Source organism: Pseudorca crassidens, chromosome 20, assembly GCF_039906515.1.
Source record: "Pseudorca crassidens isolate mPseCra1 chromosome 20, mPseCra1.hap1, whole genome shotgun sequence".
In the NCBI taxonomy this organism is placed as follows: Eukaryota; Metazoa; Chordata; class Mammalia; order Artiodactyla; family Delphinidae; genus Pseudorca; species Pseudorca crassidens.
The window spans coordinates 44820778-44843116 of NC_090315.1; the positions used below are offsets into that span (position 1 = coordinate 44820778).

The window sequence follows — 22339 nt, forward strand, 5'->3', positions numbered from 1 at the left end:
CCTTTCCTTCTTTCCCATATCATGCCGGTAAACCGCAAGTGAAGGTGATCCCAACACAGGACTGCCAATCTCAAGAACCTTTGGGAAGATGGACCTGAGGCTCTTGGCCACATTTCTTTGTTTTGTCTAATTTAATTTTTTGAGCAGCTAATATATCCACATGGTTCAAAATTTTAAATATTAAAAAGTTTTAGAATGAATAACCTCCCCTTTTTTCTTCCCCTATGTCTAATGCCCTCTCTACCCCTCCAAGAGAAGACCTGTTACCAGTTTCTTTCCTTCTAATTTATGTATTTGTTCTATATTTATATTAAATATATTTATATATATTATATATAGGTATAAGAAACTTTTCGGTCCTCTTTTATGCAAAACTAACATACTACTTACATGTCTGCACCTTCTTTTTGCACTGAAAAATACATCAGTACACTGCCTATCCCCTTCTCACAGATAACCACCGTTATAAGCTTCTAGTATCCTCCACACTTTGTCTGTATATAAGCAGATGTGAATATATGCCTTATTTTCCCACCCTTTTACACAAAAGATGGAACAGTGCCTGGCACATATTAAGCCCTATGTAAGTGTTTGTTAAATAAAATACTAAACTACATTAAGCTGTTCTATATCTTGTTCTTTTTCACTTAAGTATGGATATATATCAAAGATCTTTCCATGCCAGCACAGAGAGACATCCCTCATTTTTAAAGCTGTATACAATTTCCACTAGATGGATGTATTACAGTGTATTTAATTGGGACTTCTCTATAAGTGAACACTTAGATTATTTCCAAGTTTTCTTTTACAATAAACCCATCTGGGCCTCTGTCCTTGCCATGAGCCCCTGTAGATGAGAGGATGTTGGGTATGTTCCAGTTGTTTGCACACCTGGGTTAAGGGGTCTTCTCTCCTTGCAGGAAAGGAAAGCATTGAAGATCTCCCCATCCAAACGTATCTTGCGAAGACGCAAGAGAGATTGGGTGGTCCCGCCAATATTTGTCCCTGAGAATGGCAAGGGTCCCTTCCCCCAGAAGCTGCATCAGGTATGACTGTGCCTTCTCCCTGGGAGTCATTGGTGTCTTCAGGGACTCTCATTCAGAGGCCTGAATATGAGGTTTCTTGCTGCTGAGCCCTGGGGACCGCAGAGGGAAACTCTCTGATGGGAGCAATTTCTAATCAGGCAGTGCCTCTCCACCCCTCCCCACAGAGGGTTCTTTGCTACAATCATGAGATATTTGTCACTTTGTCAGCTGCCATTTTCTTTTGCTTCCAGCTCAAATCTAATAAAGACAGAGGCACCAAGATTTTCTACAGCATCACGGGGCCTGGGGCAGACAGCCCCCCTGAGGGTGTCTTCACCATAGAGAAGGAAACGGGCTGGTTGCTGTTGAATAAACCACTGGACCGGGAGAAAATTGCCGAGTATGAGGTAAGTAACCTTTAGCGTCCAACGAGAAGCAGGGCCCCAGGAAGGGTAGTGCCAGGCTGACCCCAGGCCTGTGTACCTACAGCTCTTCGGCCACGCTGTGTCGGAGAATGGTGCCTCCGTGGAAGAGCCCATGAACATCTCCATCATTGTAACAGACCAGAATGACCACAAGCCCAAGTTCACCCAGGATGTCTTCAGAGGGAGCGTCTTGGAAGGAGTACTACCCGGTAAGAGGACTGGGGAGGGCACAGCTATAGAGGTCTGCTGGCCCCAGACCTGGCCTTGGGTCCACTTCTGGAATCAGCCCAGACTCTTAAAGGCTGGAAGAACCCTTCATACCTGATTTCCTGGGCTGTGCCTCAGATTACCTGGGATCTTCTTAAAAATCCAGATTCCCCCACTCCATCCCAAGACCCCTGAATAAGAATGATGCTGGAGTAGAGCCCCAGAATCTGTGTATTTGAAAATTTCCCAGAAGCTTCAGATGATCAGCCAGCTGCAGCTTTGGAGCTGCAGAGACCTATATTTGAATCTGGATTTTGTCTGTCATCTGCTATGACCCTGGGCAAGGTCTTGACCTCTGAGCCTCAATCTTCACACCTGAAAATGGGGATAATATCAATAAAGCTCAATAAAGAGCTGTGAAGATTAGAAATAACACATGCCTACTGCTGTGTGATATGAAGCACCTGACATGAGGTTCTTTGGGGAAATGGCAGCTGCAAGGAGGGTGGCAAAGGGTGAGAGAAAGCAGAAGATGAATTGTCAGGCTGGGGAAGAGGGTGAGAGGGGCTGGCAAAAGACTAGAGAAACAGGTGACATTAATGACCTCAAAGACAGTGCTGGTGAGGAGGGCTCCTCCTCTCCCTTTGTCTCTGAGTTGTGGAGAATTACAGAGAAATGTGAGTTGGTTAGGTTGCCAATAATAGACATTTCCGGAAGAAAAACAGTACCTTCAACAATATGGAACCTTTTCCCCCTTTGTATTGAGGAAGCCTAGAGGTGGTCAAGCCAGGCTGGAATGGTGCTTTAACGTGTGGGGGAACTAGGCTCCTTCCATCTCGTTGCTCTGCTGTTTTGGCTTTATTCCCAAGATTACCTCATGGTTGCTGCTGGAGCTCTGGCCATTATATCCGGAAGGAGGGAAGGGGTGGGAAGAATAAGCCCCTTAACCCAGAAAAACGCTTCCCCCAAAGCTGTATATCCCATTCGTCAGATTTCAGTCTCGTGGCCACAGCTAGCTGCACGAAGCGAAATAGTTTTGGTTCCCGGTGGGCTTGTGCTCAGCCTAGAATGATTATGAGGATTATGTTTCTAAGAAGGAAGGGGAGAATGGGAAATGGGCACCAATTAGCAGTCTCTGCCACGAGTGGAACATGGGGCCAAGCCAGCGAGCAGGGTGGAGCCTCTCGGAGTTCCAGAAGTGGGCAAGGCTGGAATCGGAGCTGGAAGGGAAGGTTGCACACTCATCAGCGCTTCTCCCCTCCAGGCACTTCTGTGATGCAGGTGACAGCCACGGATGAGGACGATGCCATCAACACCTACAATGGGGTGGTTGCTTATTCCATCCACAGTCAAGAGCCAAAGGACCTCATGTTCACGGTCCACCGGAGCACAGGCACCATCAGCGTCGTCTCCAGTGGCCTGGACCGGGAGGTAAGTGGCCCTTCGGGAAGGTGCTGCCTGCCCAGGCTAGCCCAGGCTGGGGTCTGACGCTCAGAGCGGAAGCCTCTGCCCCCAAAGCCCAGGGCAGAGCAGTGGGGACCCAAGTCAGCTGGGAATGGCTGCTGCTGTGTCCCACATTGATGTCCTGCAGCTCCCTCGGGCCAGTGGCACGTTGCCAAACCATCTCGTTAAGGCTGAGGAGGCAGCTGTAAAACACAGACGTTTAATACTTTCTGCAGGTTTTCTCATTTCCTCTCGGCGTGGCTCACTTAGCACGCACATTGCCCAGATTTGTCCCGTGTGTGCCACAAAGCAGAATTAGCTCCATGGATATTAGAGTTGCCTCCTGTTCCCTAATTAATACCTTTGCCCAAATCCACACTCAAAGCTCCCATTCTGCATCCGCCCAGGGTCAGGAAGCAATGCCCAGGCTTCATCCCACGACAGGCCCAGGAGAACCGTTTGGATCCACAGTTCCCTTCCCCCTCCACCCTTTGCTTCTGGTCCTTTCTGCAGTGGGCAAGCAGTGGGTCAGGAATCAAGAGAACACTTAGAGGGAGGAACGTTCTGCTTCCCTCCCCGTACACCCAAGGCTGTGCCCAACGCGCAGTGGCCTTCCACTTCCACTCTCCTTTTCTCCCCAGAGAGTCCCTGAGTACACACTGACCATCCAGGCTACGGACATGAACGGGGACGGCTCCAGCATCACGGCTATGGCCATAGTGGAAATCCTCGATGCCAATGACAATGCTCCTGTGTTTGAGCCCCAGCAGGTAATGCCCCTTCCTTCCTTCTTCCCTCGTCAGATGATGAAGGACTAAGTTTCTCCTTTCTGATGAAACTCCAGAACCAGCCTACATTGCTTCAAGTCCCAGTCCCAGCACTTGTGAGCTTTGTGACCTGAGGTGAACTACCTAACCTCTCTGTGCCCTATTTCCTAATCTGTGAAATGGAGATGATGCTCCATTGTCTCCTACTGCACTTTTCTGAGTTTTAAATGAAATAATCTATGTACAGTTCTTAACACAATCCCAGGTACACAAGTGCTCAATATGAAAATCTTTGTTGATATGGAAAGTCCTAATTTGCCTCACACCTATACCTGCCCACATTCCCCCAGTGAATGCTTGTACACCTCACGTGACAGAGGACTCAGTGACAGTCGAGGTGACACCCACCCCCTTCCACCTGTAGGTAACTCTGACGGCTAAACATTGTTTAGGCCTGATTAAAAATTTGTTCTCAACAGCTGATTTCCCCATCTTTGCCACCTGTTCCAGAATTTCCAAAAAGTTCCTGGTCAGTGCCCCAGAGCAATCAGACACCTAGCCCTTCTTGCCACCTTCCTTATGCCTTTCTGATCTCAGCTAGATATAGGTGACTACTCAATGGTGAGGCCTTGGGCACCCAGATCAGTGAGATTCCTGGAGCGCCAGGCCCCTGGGTGTAGGGAAAGCAGGCCCAAGATTGCCGTGCTCTGTCCCAGCAGCTGTGAGGCTGACTCTTGGGATGTTCTGCATCTATGCATGCCTTGAAACCCCAATAAGTGGGTTGGGCGGTCCAGGAAGGGGTGAGCGGCATGGGGCGCCCCTGGAGTTGGATGGAGGATTCACAGCCAGTGAAGAGTGGAACAGCCTCTCAAGGTGGTCAGTCTCTTCGCTCTGACTGTGCTGTGCTTCCCACGCTGACAGTATGAGGCCCATGTGCCTGAGAACGCAGTGGGCCACGAGCTGCAGAGGCTGACAGTGACGGATCTGGATGCCCCCAACTCACCGGCATGGCAGGCTACCTACCGCATCGTGGAAGGTGACAACGGGGACCATTTTACCATCACCACCCACCCTGAGAGCAACCAGGGTATCCTGACAACCAAGAAGGTGAGTCGGTTTGGGTTTTGTACAAGGGCCACACCTGGGACAGTCAGGTCTGCAGCCTCCAGGACTAGGGGGTACCACCTGCCTTGGGAGACATACCTTGGACCACTCACCAGGGAGTGTACCAGGCCAGTGGCTTGCAACACTCTCCCATTCCTCTTGGGTTGGGGAATTCCTTTGTTCAAACTAAACCTTACCCAGGGACCCAGTTCATAAAACATTCATAAAACAGAATTGCTGATCTAATTGAGGCAGATCAGTGGGGGCCCCCCCTCCCAGATCCCAGTGTCCAGTGGCTGCTCCCAATCAGTCTTACACAGAGGGTCTCTGTTTTATTGGAATTCTTGCTAATTTTGCATTCAATCCATAATTCACATCTAGGTGTCTAGGTGTTTGGATAGTAAAATGTTTTAAATTACTTAGTAGTTAGGCATACCCTTGCCTCTCAAAAAGTCTTTTAATAAAATGGATGCTTCAAGAAGATGGGTCCAATCTTTCTTTGATTTCTTTTACCTCCTGGTTTATTATGAAGAATGGCCCAGTTTGAGAAGTGGGGCTTTATATAATACTTTAAAGGCTGTCCCCTCCTTGCAACCAAAACTTTGTAACACCCCTTTCACACTGTGAAATGAATTTCATTTATAATATAACTTCTCTAACTTACATAATTTCTAGAAAAATGGAATGCTCTAACTGTAAAATAAAAGAGAATTTTACAGGAAAAGTTACTGATAATAAAATATTTCCATATGTAAACCTTTGGGCACAAGTACACTAGAAAACATAATGAAGCGGTTAGTTTCTTGCACATCGTCCAGATGTAGTAGATACTATATGTCACTCTAGTGACTCATATCACAAGTGGTATTGATGTTTTTCCAGAACAGCAAATAAACAACTTTGGGAAAGACGTGAACAAATCAAATTACAAGCTCCCCTCAGAAGTTGCATTCCTGGAAAATTCAGTATAAATTAAAACCACACCAAAAACTCGGTTTGTATGTAAAACACGTTCTAGACTATAAATATAAACAGAACATCACACCCATAAATACATGAATGTCCATGGTGATATTGGCAAGTCACATGGGATATGGGACAGTTCTTTGTGTCCCTGCCCCAGCCTGTAAATGCCAGTGGCATCCCCAGTCATTAGGACACCTAGAAATGCTTCCTCCAAGTTTCTACAACACCCCCTAGGGGGTGTCATCACCCCATAGGGAACCAGTTCTAGGCTTAGGGCTTACTACTCTAGTTGCCTTTGGGGTGATGGTCTGAGAGGCCCCACTGAATGTCCACTCAGGAAATGCAGGAGGCTCTATGGGGTAGGGAAGGGGCAGTATTGTTGCTGGTGGGAGCCTCCAGCCCCCCATTGTGGGCCCTTCTGGCATCACAGCACTGCATGGGGCCTCCTCACAAAATGGCAGCTCAGGTCCTCCTTCCTGTTCTGTCCCAGGGCTTGGATTTCGAGGCCAAAAACCAGCACAACCTGTACATTGAAGTGATCAACGAGGCTCCCTTTGTGGTGAAGCTCCCAACCTCCACGGCCACCATAGTGGTCCACGTGGAGGATGTGAATGAGCCGCCTGTGTTCGTCCCACCCTCCAAAGTCATCGAGGTCCAGGAGGGCATCTCCATCGGCGAGCCTGTCTGCACCTACACCGCGCGGGACCCCGACAACGGGAGTCAGAAGATCAGGTACATAGGAGCTGGGCTTAAATTCAGCTAAATGCGTGGGTACTGTTGGATGGGTTGTTTATTATAGCCAGAGTTTGTTCTAATTGCCATAAAGACTATTAAATATTTTGAACGTCACCCCTGTACAGGGCCTTCCGTTCCTACCCTCCATGTGGCTGAAGTCCACGGGACAGGTATTCCTGCTCCCTCTCATATGTCCCTGCTGGGACCCCACCTTCTGCTCAGGCTCCCATTTGGGGGTGAGATGCATTTTCCACGTAATCCTGCTTAGGAGCCCTGAGTCCTATGAAACCCTCTGCCTGTTGGCATGAGGAGGCTTTGAATGATGACTCCAGAACTCTAAGTATTCTGAGTGTGATTCTTCTCAACTTTTCTGCTCCAGCTACCACATCCTGAGAGACCCAGCAGGGTGGCTAGCAATGGACCCAGACAGTGGGCAGGTCACTGCTGCAGGGGTCTTGGACCGTGAGGATGAGCAGTTTGTGAGGACCAACATCTACGAAGTCATGGTCTTGGCCACGGATGATGGTGAGAGCTTCCTCCCAGCCCCTCCACATGAGCACCTTTGGAGCCAAGGACACCGCATGTTCCCTCCACAGACAGAGTGTGGTGTGGGGAAGCGGTGTCAGCAATCCTAGCTGGGAGGTCAAAGGGGTCTCTCAGAGGGGTCTTTTAAAGGGTGGTCCTAGGGTTGGCTGGTTTCAAGTTCCCTAAGACCCAGGAGTTAGGAAGTATCCTGAAGACTCCTTTCAGCCTAAGTTTGTGGTTCACTGAGCCCTGAATTGGCCTGTTGGTTTCCCCTTATGAATGATTGAAAAGGGCTGCCTGGAAAGTGTCATGATTGATTAGTGATGTCACACCATGACAGGATTGGGGGTGATGATGTAATTACCATCTCTATTTGACACATACTGAACCAAGGCCTGGAGGCAGGCGAGAGGTTACTGCAGGGCTGGGAAGCAAAACTTCCCTGAAGCTGATCAGCAAACACTGCATCAACCCTGAGGTGGCCAATAGGTTTCTCTTTGTAATAGATTGGTAGTGGCTGTCTGGATGAAGTGGCTGCAACTGTGCTGTGATCAGTTAGTAATGTCTGCCATGGACACAAAATGAGAATGATGGTATGTTTGCCATGCATTTGTCATCACTAGTTTGATCTATAATGAAGCTAGTGTTCAGAGGCTCTTGAAAGGTTACAGTTAGATAGTAAATAGGACCCTCCTGAGGCTGATTGGGTAGGTCCTGGGAGAGCTTAACATTGATTCATCAACCCAACCAAGGGCACATGCTGAAAAGAGATCATGTGTGTGATTACAAACAGGGAGCCCTCCCACCACTGGCACGGGGACCCTCCTGCTAACACTGATGGATGTCAACGACCATGGCCCGGTCCCTGAGCCCCGTCAGATCACCATCTGCAACCAAAGCCCTTTGCCTCAGGTGCTGAACATCACAGACAAGGACCTGTCCCCTCACACCTCCCCTTTCCGGGCCCGGCTCACACACGACTCGGACATCTACTGGACGGCAGAGGTCAATGAGAAAGGTAACTGAGTGGTGGTGGCAGATGGGTGTCTGCCCCCTACCAAGACCCGACACACCTTCTTGCCCCAGTGTCTTGTGGGTCACCGAATTACCAGTCTCCTCAAGAATGTCAGTTAAATGCTGCTTATTAACTTAGTGTAAGCCTTTGGAATTCCACAGGAGCCCTTAAACACCATTCTAGCTCAACCACCTGCCTGTACAATTGGAAAAACAGGCCCAGAGACATGGGATGTGCCTTTCTCACTCTCACATAATGAGGGAGTCAGAACTCCAGCATGGGGATAACAGCTAACATGCCTGAGCATGCTTGCTGTGTGCTAGGTGCTGTGTGCTATGTGCTGTGTGCTATGTGCTGTGTGCTATGCTTGCTGTGTGCTCTGTGTGCTTTAAGTAGATTCGGCTACTTAAACCTCACAACAACCCTGTAAAGAAGGTACTGTTATCTCACACATACATGCATGTGCACCCATTTTACAGATGGGGAAACCAAGGCTTACAGAAGCTTAAATATATTGCCAAGGGCATTATGGTTAGAAAATGACGGCCCCAGGATTGGAATGCAGGCAGTCTGCCATACCAGGATGCTTTGCAGCTTACCATTTATCAAACCCTGGCGATATGCAAGATGCTTTTTGTACTTTTCCATATTTAATATTTCTACCATCCTCTGTGATCAGTATTTTTATCCCTATTTACAGATGAGAATGAGGCTCAGAGAGGTTAAATAGTGTGCCCAAGGGCACAGTGTGGATAAGCAGTGGAGCAGAAATTGAAGCTGGGGTCCCCCACCCCCACATCCCTGCTCCCAGCCACCTCCCTGTCCTTCCTCTTTCCCATCCCCCTGGAGCTCCTCAGCCTTGAGTGGTTTTTCAGTTGTCACAGGACTGGAGAGAGGACTTGCTGGCATCAAGTGGGCAAGGACCCAGGTGTGTGAGAAAGAGGTATCCAGGCCCAAGTGCCAGTAAGGCCCCTGGAGAAACCGTGCTCACTCTGGTTTAAAGCACCTTCCTCTTCCTCTTGGGGCTAGAGTCCCCCAGGAGGGGAATGGGGAGCCAGAACATTCAGGTTCTGCCCCGAAGTAACAAAACGCCTGGTACCTATTACTGCTGCTGAGCCCCGCCCAGAAAGGACTGGGGAGACCTGCTTCAGACACACACCTTGTCTCGTTTTTATGATTCCTGTGATTTGGGGATGTATATCCAGCACCTTTCCTTGAGGGAACCCAAGTTGGTCTCCTGTCACCACCTTGTGGCCTAGAAGCCAGTTTTCCCCCGCCCTGACTGTATCGTTTACAGAGCGTAGACTCTGGAGCCAGAATGCCTTGGTTCAAGATCCAGCCCTTGCATTTACGAGGTTCGTGGCTGTGGGCAAGTTACTGAACCTCACTGTTCTGCAGTTTCCCTACTTGTAGAATGCTGCCATGATAGTACCTACCTCCATACAATCACTGTGAAGATTAAATGAGTGCCTGAAAGGCATCTTGGCTGGTGTATCAGCGCTCGGTAGACGTCAGTGGCCATCTTCACCACCACTGTTTCCCAAACAATCACAGATCTGACTCTGTCAAGTGTGAGCATTAGGCCCAAAGCTCAGTGGTGCCAACACCTGATACTAGCATTGATACCCGGTTCTTGGTTTTGACTTAGTTGTTCTATCTGACTGTGTTTTTTTGTCAGAGGAGTTAATCCAAACTCTACACCTGTGTGACCTTGGGCTGCTTACTTGACCTCCCTAAGCTTCAATGTCTGCATTTGTAAAATGAGGATAACAGAACCTGCCTCTTAAAGTTCGGGTGGATATCAGAGTTGGGCTTGGCACATAGTAAGTGTCAGTTTAGTCACTGACACCGCCACCAGCACCATCATCAGCTGAGAACTCAGCCCTCCAGCGTGGGAACAGGATAGCAGGAGGGATGTTTGGGTGAAATACCCCATGTTAGCCTCTCCACTTGGTAGACCAAACATTCAGCCTACAGAACTCTCTCTGCCTGCCACTGCCAAATGGCAACAGGGTGAATTCTCCCTTCTGGCCTTTTAACTAAGAGGGTCCCAGCAAGCATGCAGAGCCTTTGAACTGAAAATGGCTTGAGGTCACTGCTGAAATAGGCCAGCAAGCCTGAAGGTGGGTGGGCTAGAAACGTGGGGTTGGTTTTGAATGTCCCAGTGATGGGGGGACACTACTGACATTTAGTGGTGAGGACTTGAATGCTCGGGAAGGTTCCTCATGATGAAGAATAGTTCCATCCAAGCTAATAGTGCCCTCTTTGAGAAACTTGGGTCTAAACGAAAGGCCTTTCTTCAGAGAGGCCTCTGACTCTGTATTTCTCACCCGCAAACACAGCCCCCCTCCCCACTCCAGGAGTGCTGCACACCCTCCCCAGAGTGGTACCCGTCGTGCAGGCCGCACTGAGGCTTGGCTTCTGCTCTGTGGCTGCCTGCTGCCCACCCCGGGCCTTTGAAGGCTGATTAGCACAGTGCCCATTGCAGCCTCACTGCCGGCATCTCTGAACTTGTGTGCAGTCACTAATGCTGGGATAACACAGGTTAGCACCCTCTCTGATCTGCTTAACAACATCAGTTACATCACCAAGTCATATGCATTTTGGATTTATTAATAATTGATGCTCACTCAGAATATCCGTGTTTCGGATACTGAAATTCTATCATACAGTTGAGGTGTAAACATTATATTTACTATTGCAAGAGCAAAATGCTGCAATAATAAATGGTAGTGAATTTTCAAATAGGAAAGCAGGTGGCCAGTTAATGTAAATATTAAAAGATTGGGTTAGCTATCTTTTAGGAAGAACAATGTTTGTTTGTTTTGCGGCAAGGAATAATCTAGCAGCTAATGGTACTGAGAAATTATTGGCTCTACATGCCATGACTTTTTAAAAACATCGTATTTAAAAAATGCTGTGATTATTGATTCATTTTAAATAAAGTGATGAATTTATTCTTCTATCCAAATAATCCTTTCCACAGTGGTAAATTTGGCTTTGGCCGAATATCAGTTTTTAACACTTGGTATAATGTGCTTTGGGGATATTGCTTCCTGTTGCCCAGATGCAGAGGCTGCCTCCTCAAACCTCCGTCATGGTGTGCTCAGTTCCCACCATTTGTGGTCTCCTGAGATGAATAATTATCTGTCCACTCCAGGAGACACAGTGGCCTTGTTCCTGAAGAAGTTCCTGAAGCAAGACACATACGACGTGCACCTTTCTCTGTCCGACCACGGCAACAAGGAACAGCTGACGGTGATCAGGGCCACCGTGTGCGACTGCCACGGCCATGTGGAGACCTGCCCCGAACGCTGGAAGGGGAGTTTCCTCCTCCCCATCCTGGGTGCTGTCCTGGCTCTGCTGTGTGAGTGCCGGCACCCTTCCCCTTCTGAGGACAGGATAGTTAGAAGACCTGATTCTACCCTGAACTTCACGGACTAAGGGGCCACCAACATTGTGCAACTGTTCCTTAAACTCTTAATTCCCAGAGTGTCATTCAATCCGTAGATGTTTATGGAGGTTCTGGAAGGTGCCAGGCTTTGGGGATGCATTGGGGAGCAGACTCGACCCTGCTGTCAGATCATCTAGTGGCTAGAGCGGTGGTTCTGAAGTCGTGGTCTCCAACCAACAGCGTTAGCATCACCAGGAATTTGTTAGAAAGGCTAATTCTCTGGCCCACTCCTGACCTACTGATTCAGAAGCTTAGGGGTAAGACCCGGTAATCTGTGTTTTAACAAGCCCTTCAGGGGATTCTGATGCATGTTAGAGCTTGAGAGCCATTGGTCTAATGAGCAGAAATGTTTAGTTAAAAACTAATTTCTTTCCTCTAAAGGTAGAACCTATCACATTTGCTTTTTTCACTCTCTGAATTGTCCTTACACAGAAAACATGCATTCAATCACATATGAATACAAGAGCAAGCTTTAGTTAGTCATCATACTGTGTAGCAAGCACTGTTAGGCGCTGAGGGTACAACTCTTAACAAAACAGACCAGTCCCTGCCTTCATGGAGCTTACTTTCCAGTGCAGCGAGCAAACGACAAATAATCTGGCAGAGAAATAGGTGTTGCTATGGATTAAAAAAAAGTTGGGTAAGGAGGTGAGAACCCATGGGCTCCCAAAGAAGGCTAGGTCAGTTTTGTCTGGCCAGAGGGAGACAGTGGTTCCACCGGCAGGCAAAAAAAGGGATAAAGCTAAACAGTGGCTCTACCCTCTTACATTAAACAGCCATAGAGAGGGCCAGGGGGTACCCTCCTCATATGGGATTAACTGGGGGTAAGGCGAGCAACTAGGCACTAGCTGGCCAGTCCCCACTGTGTCCAAATAGACTGTCAGCCTTTCAAACCATATTACTAAAACCTAGTCCCTCTCTTAAAATGCCAAAATAGCATTTGCACCTAAGTTCACATTACTGCGTTATATCAAAGTTGCACTGTCTTGCTTTTTTTTTTTTTTTGCGGTACACGGGCCTCTCACTGCTGTGGCCTCTCCCGTTGCGGAGCACAGGCTCCAGACGCGCAGGCCCAGTGGCCATGGCTCATGGGCCCAGCCGCTCCGCAGCATGTGGGATCTTCCCGGACCGGGGCATGAACCCGTGTCCCCTGCATCAGCAGGCGGACCCACAACCACTGCACCACCAGGGAAGCCCACACTGTCTTGCTTTTAACTTAAAGTCTATGGTTATTAGAGGACACCTAGTGACTGAAAAAGAGTCATGTTGAAAAGCAACATCTGCTGGGAGATTCCCATCCCCACAAAGGAGGGTTTCCTTAAGGACCAGTACCACCAATATGGGAAGACTGACAGTAAAATGATACAGAATTACAGGTGGGGGAATGAAGTCAGAATGCCAGTAGGAAGAGGTGATTTTAAGCTGAGAGCTCAAGGGTGAGAGCCATGCATAGGCATAGAGAGTGTTCCAGGTGAGGCACGAGCCTGGTTGAAGGTTCTGAAGTGGGAGACTGCTGGGTATATTTGAGGAACCCCGAGGAGGCCAATGTGACTAGACTTGGGTGGCAGGGAGGCTTGGAGACAGGCAGGGGCCAGTCCTGTAGGCTTGATGGGAGTCAGGGATTTTCCTAGGTGCAAGGGGGCCACTGAAGTGTGTTAAGCTCTGGCAACTGAATAGAGGGGTCTAGAATTAGATGGGGCTCTGGGGGTTTGTGGGTCCTGGCCAGCCGTGTGGTTGCTGGGGGGTGAATATTCACACTCCCCATCTCTTGCAGTCCTCCTGCTGGTGCTCCTGTTTTTGGTGAGAAAGAAACGGAAGATCAAGGAGCCCCTTCTGCTCCCAGAAGATGACACCCGTGACAACGTCTTCTACTACGGCGAAGAGGGGGGTGGCGAGGAGGACCAGGTGGGGCACTGGGGGGTCTGGGGGTCGGGAGGTGGATGGCCCCCACAGCCACTGGCAGGGATGGTTGGGTCAACCAATTAACCATGTCAGCTGCGTCAACCAGACCCTGGTCTGAAGCATCTGTCTTCTGAGAGGGTGTCTGGTCCATGGCTCTAGTCTCTTTGGCCCCAGCCACCTTGACCTTGAACCTGTGCTTAACTGGGGAGGAGGGGGTTTGGAAACTAGGGCTTTCAGAGATCTCTGACATTATCTGTCTTCTAAGACCTACCCATGAACCAGAACATCCAAATGGTACGGAACTAGGGTGAAATGTAAACGGGGGGAGTGGAAGGGTCCTTCTCCATCCCATGACCTTCCCCTTTCATGAAGGACTATGACATCACCCAACTCCACCGGGGCCTGGAGGCCCGGCCTGAGTTGGTTCTCCGCAACGATGTGGTGCCAACCTTCATCCCCACACCCGCATACCGTCCACGGCCAGCCAACCCAGATGAAATTGGCAACTTCATCATCGAGGTGAGGCATGGGGGGCCATCCTAGGGCAGCCCTTTATTCAAGCATCAGCAGCACGAGCACAGACGGGCTTGGAGTCTTGGCTCTGGGTTCAAATCCTGACTCTACCTCCAACCTGCCGTGTGACCTCTGGCATATTTGAGTAACTTCTGAGCTTCTGTTCCTCCTCCATAAAACCCTAAGTTTCAGAGTGGTTAAGAATAGGTTAGGAATTATTTTTTTATTCAGCAAATGTAGTGGTTGTCAGGAGAAAACTCTGGAGCCAGACTCCCTGGATTTGAATTTTTAAAGATCTCAGGTGATTCCAATCTGGAGCAGAGTTGGTGTCCTCTGTCGTAGGGTGCTTTAGGGGTTGGATGCAGGATCACTTGGAACCGTGCTAGCACAGGGAACATCAAAAACGGAGCCTCTGACTCACCCCCTGAGACTGTGATTCAGTTGATCCGGCTGTGACTGGAGCTTCAGAAATCTTTTAAGGATTCCCAGATAATTTAAGTTTGGGAACCGCTGGCCTGGTACCTAACATGTATTAGGTAATGATAGCTACTGTTGCTAATAGCTAAGTGTATCTGATATTCTCAATTCTGGTCACATATTTGATTTATCTGAGGAATTTTGAAAAATATCAGTGCCTGGGACCCAGACATTCATTTTTTTTAGGCTCTGATGTTTTTTTAGTTCCCCAAAGAAATCAGATATATAGCCAGGGTTGTGAGAACCACAACCTAGGTACATAGAAGATGAGTGATATGAGCCTAGCACAGCCTGGTACCTTGATAGCAGTCAGTTAAAGGAGGTTTTTAATACGAGGGAGGGAAGGAGGAGGGAGAGATGGGAGGGGAGGGAGGAAAGAAGGAAGGAGGGGAGGATGGATGGATTTGGGGAGTTCAAGGAAGCAGCAGTGGGCACAGAGCTCAATGGGTGGTCAGGATACCTCACTTTGGCTTGAACCCTTCTTACCTTTCTTGCTTTCTAGAAATAGCCTGGTGGTCAGACTCTGTTCTTTAGCCTGAGCATATTTGAGAATCCTGTGCAAAAACAGAAGTGGCTGGGGAAAGTTGCTCAGGGCAACTTTGCCTTGGAGCCAAATAACCAGGAGATTTTCCCTCCAGTTAGATGAAGACAGTTTCCGGAATATCTGTGTTGGACAGTTTGCAGATACTGTCTCAATTAATGCCTGCCTGCATCAACTCTGCAGAGTAGGAAACCTGTTGTCTTCCTCATTTCACAAATGAGGAAATAGTGTTCCACTATATGCCGGGTACTATGCTAATAAGTGCTTTTATATTTACGTATATTCATTTATTCCTCTAAAACTATAAGAAGTCTTCCCATTTTAGAGATGAGGGGGGAAAAAATGGCACGGAGAGGTTAAGTTTACACATCGTGTGTGCAGTCTGATTTCAGAGCCCCCACCCTGAACTGCTGGCCTGTCACACTGAGCGCTCGCTCCAGGCTGGGCCCTGTGCTGAGGATTTATGTGCATTATTTCATTTTCAACCTTCAAAACCTTAAAGGAGGGGAGAGCTGGCTTCGCAGATGGAGAAATGCAGGCTCAGTTAACTTGCCGGGGCTCTCACAGCTGCCAGGTGTCTGATCCCGCAGCTCCTAACCCCCTGCTCTCTGTCCCCCAGAACCTGAAGGCGGCCAACACGGACCCCACGGCCCCACCCTATGACTCCCTGTTGGTGTTCGACTATGAGGGCAGCGGCTCCGATGCCGCCTCCCTGAGTTCGCTCACCTCCTCTGCTTCCGACCAGGACCAAGACTACGACTATCTGAATGAATGGGGCAGCCGCTTCAAGAAGCTGGCAGACATGTATGGCGGGGGTCAGGACGACTAGGCCTCCCTGCCTGCAGCGCCGGGGGCCTAAACACCAGGCCCGCAGCTGCATCTCCAAGGGGTCTCCGTCCCCACCTCGGCCAGGGACTTCGAAGCTTGTTGAGAAGTAGCCTTAGCAACTTGGAGGGAAGAGGCGTGACGTTAAAGGGGCAGGTTTCTAAGCCTTTCAGCATGGAGGGACCCGGGCAGTTTGATTTCAACAGTGGAAACCTCTTAGCCTCGGCCAGGGCTGCTGAATTTCCGGGAGTCTCTCCCCTGCCGTAAGATGCTCAGCCCTGTGTACCGGGCCTGGACTGACTCTGACTCCCCCATGTTGACGTTCTCTCTGGAATGGACCCTCCTCCTTAGAAAGAGGCCTCTTATTGCAATCTGGATTTTTTTTTTTTTTAATGCTATTTTCAAAAAGTTAGAACCAGGTCCTCAGCCGCCCCTGGGGTCCTCCAGAAGCCCAGGCCAGAGCTGCCTGGCTCATGTGCCCTCACGCGTTGCATTTCTCTCTGATGTCTGGACCCCGAGGCCTCCTGTTTGAATGGATTACTGCGTTTTTATACCGAGCGTGTTTAGGTGGTCCTTTATTTTTTACTTTCCTTATCGAGTGCTGTAGAGGAAGGGTGATGACAATGCTGTAACTGTTCTAGAACTTTTTTATTAAAGGAACTTTTCCCAGAGGTGCCAGGGGAGTGAACTTTTTTTTTAATAGCAGTTTATTGACGTATAATTCACACACCATATCATTTACCCATTTAAAGTGTACAATTCAGTGGTTTTCGAGAACTTTGAGAGTTGTGCAAGGGGGAGAAAATGCTTTTAGCCCTGCGGGCTTCCCCCCAGCTTCCTCCTGATGGTAGAGGAAGCTCAGGATCTGTTGACAGGCCCAGGTAGGGGCAAACCTTCTGCTGTCCTCCCTACAGATTCAGAACTGCTAACTCTGTGTGAGAACCGTTAACTTGCTTACCCCTGGGCTTAGCGGCACCAGGGCTGCAGGCGATGTCTTTTCTGGACCAGTGGCTGCACACATACGTGGTGCAGTACGTGAAGATTTCCTCTCCTGTTCTGTGGGCTCTGTGTCGAAAGGCAGGGATTGGGGAGAATCTGGCTCCGCTCCTTCCCAGCAAGTCCCTTAACCTCTACCTGCCTCAGATTTTTCATGTATAAAATGGGGAGTTTTCATGGAGATTAAGTGAATTAACATCTGGCACATGGTAAGCGCTATCTGTGTTCATTGGTAACAGCTACCATTTATTCAGTACTTTTTAGACCCAAACAGCCCTTAACTTCAATTACTTCCTCTAAACAAATCCTCACAGTCACCCTCTGAGGGGATCTTCCTCCTTTAAAGAATGGCCTCATTGTGTTTTTTTTAAATGATGCCTGATCATCATCAAAATCAAGCCAGACAGAAAATTAGAGAACTCACCCAGGATGTCAATGAAATTGGAACATTCCTGACAACACCAGGGCACAGATGCAGGAATAAGGATGAAGAGGCAGCAGGGATTCCATGTGTGTCTTTGTTAAAGCGAAGTTTTAAATTTGTCTTTGCAATGAACCAGAAGAAAAGAATCCGAAGTGAAGCTGAAGATGTCGCTGAAGTTGAAATCAATGTGTCCTTCCTGCAGGAGTGACTGATTCTTTAAAGCAATGGTACTCCAAGCGCGGTTCCTGGGCCAGCAGCGTCGGCATCGCCTGCCGAATCAGAAACTCTGCAAGCAGGACCCTGCAATCTTGTCTAACAAGCCTTCCAGGTGATTCTGATGCACCCGTGAGTTTAAGACCAAGGCTCTGAAGCGTGAGGCCGTGGGTGTCCTGAAGCCTCAGGCCCTGGATGGGGAAGTTTAAAGGGAACTGAGTCTGCTAAGAAAGCTCCTTGGTCCGTAGCACCTGAGCCCACGGTCACAGCACCTCCTGCCTCTCCCTCAAGCTGCAGCATCTGGCTCCCGCAGCCTCAGCTTCCCCTCTACCAGGGCCCTGCTGCTACTGCTGCTAAGTTTGTGCGGGGAGGATTAGGTGTCTCAGCCAGCAAACACCTGCTGCCCCTTATCTTAAATGCCTCTCTGAGAAGCCTGAATAAAGCCTGAAACCCTATCTTCAGCTGAGACTAATAATAAAACCAAGGAGCCACTGTGCAGGCTGGCCTTCCTCCCCTGAGATTTTTGGAGGGAGCGGAGGAGCAAAAGCAGCCTTTCCTAGCCAAGCCTCGTCTCTGCGGGTGGATCTGGATTCCCTTGGTGATGGAACCCGCCACCAGCCCCTGAGTGACTTGGAAGGAACGAGCCTGGGCTGTGTGACAGGGCTGGATGTTATGTCACTCTCTCACTCGGGACCTGCGTCTCATCTGAAAAATGGACTCTGGTCTTTAGGGCCTATAATAATAAGTCAAACTATTTGCAGCTGGTAGGTCTCCAGTGCTAACCACTGAGTGAGTGCTGACTGTAAATAACCAGTGTGGCCCATACCAATGGGGACCACCTGCATGTTTGCTCTGCCTCCCCTGAATGTGAATCTTTCACAGTTTGAGGTCTAACAGTTGAACGTGCATCCTTCCAATCTTTTCCCCCCTATGCGTTACATACACATTTTGCATTATATCTTTTCATAACAGGATGTAAAAGGATTGCCTTATCGTCTCCATCACATCTAGTTGGGATGTGCTGGCATGTATGTAATCTTACTGCCATCCATGGACATTAGTACTTGTAGTTTTTCGCCCTTAACAATGATAAAATAAATTCCCTGGAGCATCCATCTCCTCAGATGCTTCAAAGCCAGCCTTTTTGGACTTCCCTGGCGGTCCAGTGGTTAAGACTCCGCGCTTCCACTACAGGGGGTGTGGGTTCGCTCCCCGGTTGGGGAACTAAGATCCTGCGTGCCACGCAGTATAGCCGAAAAAGAAAAAAGCCAGCCCTCCAACTGGGGAGGGGTGAGGGGGCCTGTGGTCCTGGTTGTGATCGAGGCTGCCTAATTCTAAGTGGAGGGTTCAGACGGGTTGGTGCTGAAAGGACCCCTCAGGCTCATTCTATTAAATGATTTTCCCCCAGACTTAAAGCCAAAGTTGCAGAACCCAAGTCCAACAAAGAAAATAATTGAAGTAAAGCTGTGGGAAGAAGGAGTCAGGGTGCCCAGAGACCTGCCTTTGGCCTCATCCTCCCAGTGTTTCTCCTTAAGAACCCAAATGCAGAGCATTTTGAAAATTGCCCCCAATCTACCCCTGTCATTTTTCAGGTTGGAAAAGATAGAGGTTCCAAAAGCAGGGACTCCCCAAGATCGCTCCAGCGGGGCAGAGATGGGCAGAACCCAAGCCTCACTTCTCACCATGCCTTTTCCCTGGTAGCTGACCTGACAATCTTTTTTTTCCTCCCCAAAAGGCTGAAGATAGGAGCCATCTCACCAGGTGGGCTTTGCCAGTCCCTGAAGGGGCTTGAGGGGATGGATTTCATCCCCGGAAGGTTGGCAAGTAGCTGAGGCCTCAAATTCCTGGCTTCCTATGCTAGACATGGACTTTCCTTAACCACAGGCCCACACAGGGATGCAGCAAGAAGACCCAGGTAGGGAAATGCTGAGGGATGGCCAGTAAGGGGGGGCCCTGAGGTCAGCCGGGCAACGGTCCTGCCATTGAAAGGGTGGGGGCAGTCACCCTGGGAAGCCCCTTGGGCAGCTCACGCCCTTTGTGTCCAGTTCCAGACTCACTGGGGGCTCCACTCCTTCTGGCTAAAGGCAGAGCCTACCTCCCACCTCCCACGAAAATAATCCACCCAGGAGGCGTGGTTCTGGGCACAGGTTCAAATCCCAGCACCTCCAGGCACGATGCCTTAGGCTAATCACTTAACCTTTCTGTGCCTCACTTTCTTCACCTGGAAGGTGGAGGAGTAAATGAGTCAGTATCTGTGAAGCGCTTAGAACGGTGCTTGGCACAGGAGCGCTGCCTAAGTGTTGTTCTTATCACTGCATGGTGGTGGCTGACAGACTGACAGCGTTGGGTGCTGCTCCTTTATCTCCACACTCACAGCTTGGGCGGAAACAGCCCTTCCTACCCTTAGCGTTCCGACTGCAGAAAGGGACGTCCGTGGTTAGGGTGGCTGTGGCTTCTCCGAAGGCCCTTCCCCTCTGCGCCCAGCAGAGGGCACCATCCACTCGAACCACAGCACGGCCAGCGCCTCCCAGCCTGGCCGCTGAGGGCTAGGGAAGCTGAGGGTGGAACAGCCACACTGGCTGCCGTGCGGCAGGAACTGCCTTGGACACTGTGATGGTGATGGTGACGGTGATAGTGGCGGCGGTCACTGTTTATCGGGTGGTGACTGGCCGTGCCCTTCACGCATGCGGCCACACATGTGGCCGTGCCCTTCACACAAGTGACAGAGACAGTTTTGGGGTCCAGGTCTCCTTAATTCCCTAGTATGTGCTCTTTTTACCAGTAGGAAAAAACTCCAGCTACATTGGGAACATGGGGCGGGCAGGCAGTGGAGGAGGCTCTTCAGGTATGGCCTAGCCTCCTCCATAGCAGAGCTGGCCCCACCTGACCCTGAGACTCTAAGGTCCTGACACACAAAAGCCACAGCATTTCCAACTGCATCTGGGGCATGTGGGGCATCACCCCAGGACTTCTTTATTCCTTAATTTAACAACTGTTAATTTGAGTATGCGTTCTATGCCAGGCACTGTTCTAGGTTGCAGGGGATACAGAAATGCAGAAAACTTAAAAATCCCAGCCCTAATATATGGGGGGCTCCGGGAAAAAAAATGTGTAGGGCCCACCTACCACGTGAGTCTCGGTCAAAAACTGTTAAATAAAAGGTATCCTATCTTCCTACATAGACAAGCATGTCTTCATGGCGATCTGGAAGGCCAGGTTTTAATCTGGATTCCCAGACACCTAGAGTACTAGGCAGAATGCGGCTGCACAGGCAGAGTTAGACCCCAGCCCAGGAGCGGTGGTCAGCCTACTACTCTACCTACCCCAGGCTCCATCCTACACCATGAGGGTCCTTGTGCACGTGTGTGTGTGTATGTATTCCCCAGCCCACCTGTCCAAGCTCTGTCCACCGACCTACACAAATAGCTTTCCACTGACCACCCCTTGGGCCTAGGAGTACACACCTGGGCTGTGCTGGCTGCCCTCAGGACAGACCTGGGGAGGGCCTGGGACAGTTTATGCAGGGAATGGTCTAGAGGGCAGGGTGGGGGGCACAGGTTCTAGCAGTCACAGCTCCTTAGCTCCATAGGAGGGGCAGGAGGGCCAGAGCAGAGCCTTCTAATGCACAGAGCGAAGGCCCTTCCTGCCCAGTCTAAGGGCGATCCTGCTGACATTCCGTGGGAGACAGACAATAAACAAGATGACTCGGCAATATAGATGGTACAGTGAAAGGTGAGGCTATAGAGGAAGATGAAGCTGGGGTGGGGCATAGGATGTAAGGGGTTGGGGCGAGGGTTCAGTTCTAGTAGTCAGGAAAGGCCTTGCTGATGTTGACTTTAAAATTATGTGCAACGTGAGAGTTGCGAGTCAAGGGTTTTTTTTTTATAAATTTATTTACGTTTTATTTATTTATTTTTGGCTGTGTTGGGTCTTCCTTGCTGCGCGTGGGCTTTCTCTAGTTGTGGTGAGTGCGGGCTCTTCATTGCAGTGCACAGGCTTCTTGTTGCAGCGGCTTCTCTTGTTGTGGAGCATGGGCTCTAGGCGCGCGGGCTTCAGTAGTTGTGGCACGTGGGCTCAGTAGTTGTGGCACGCAAGCTCTAGAGCGCAGGCTGAGTAGTTGTGACATACGGGCTTAGTTGCTCCATGGCATGTAGGGATCTTCCCGGACCAGGGCTCGAACCCATGTCCGCTACATTGGCAGGCGGATTCTTAACCACTGTGCCACCAGGGAAGCCCCCCAGCAAGTTAAGTTTTATTTGGGGCAAAATGAGGACTGCAGCCCGGGAGACAGCGTTTCAGATAGCTCTGAGAAACTGCTCGAGGAGGCGAGGGGAGGAGCCAGGATATTTTTCGAGTTTTGCAACAAAGGGCAGGTAGTCGGGAGTATCAGAAGATTATAGTTAATTAAAGAAAACCAGATATCTCAAGTTAAGGAATTTAGTGCTTTTCTATGTATGGGAAGATGCAAGAGTCTGGGCTCACTGAAATCATTCCTTTGATATGCACCTCAACCATCTGGGGCCAGTATCTTGTGTTTTCACTTCCTGAGTTTCCTCAGGGCTCACAAGGTCTTGTTGGAGGGCTGTAATCATTGATGACTGTGACATCCTTTGTTTATTGATATGGCAGGAACTATTCCGTTTCTCACTGAGAAGGGAGCATTTGAGCAAAGACTGGAGGGTACTGGGGAGCGAGTATGCAGGTATGTCTAGTAAAAATTACCTGTGCAAAGGCCCTGAGGCCGGAGTGCTGCGGGGATTTCAGCCGAGTTCAGCAGGGAGC

The 22339-nt window shown here is 49.6% G+C and overlaps 1 protein-coding gene across 10 annotated transcripts in view; it reads left to right on the plus strand.

Annotated features, from left to right (window-relative positions):
- Positions 1-16595, plus strand: part of CDH3 (cadherin 3) — a 115600-nt gene extending 99005 nt beyond the window's left edge. For 9 of the 10 annotated variants that reach the window (XM_067718550.1, XM_067718548.1, XM_067718547.1 and 6 more), the window contains 13 exons: positions 921-1046; positions 1277-1432; positions 1515-1659; positions 2922-3088; positions 3742-3870; positions 4789-4974; positions 6428-6669; positions 7052-7197; positions 7991-8215; positions 11373-11579; positions 13441-13571; positions 13941-14087; positions 15719-16595. In XM_067718550.1, coding sequence (XP_067574651.1) covers positions 921-1046; positions 1277-1432; positions 1515-1659; positions 2922-3088; positions 3742-3870; positions 4789-4974; positions 6428-6669; positions 7052-7197; positions 7991-8215; positions 11373-11579; positions 13441-13571; positions 13941-14087; positions 15719-15928 — 2217 coding nt within the window. In that variant the 3' untranslated portion in view covers positions 15929-16595. The remainder of the gene's footprint in view (positions 1-920; positions 1047-1276; positions 1433-1514; positions 1660-2921; positions 3089-3741; positions 3871-4788; positions 4975-6427; positions 6670-7051; positions 7198-7990; positions 8216-11372; positions 11580-13440; positions 13572-13940; positions 14088-15718) is intronic. The other variant, XM_067718545.1, reaches the window with a different exon arrangement.
- The last annotated feature ends 5744 nt before the right edge of the window (positions 16596-22339 follow it).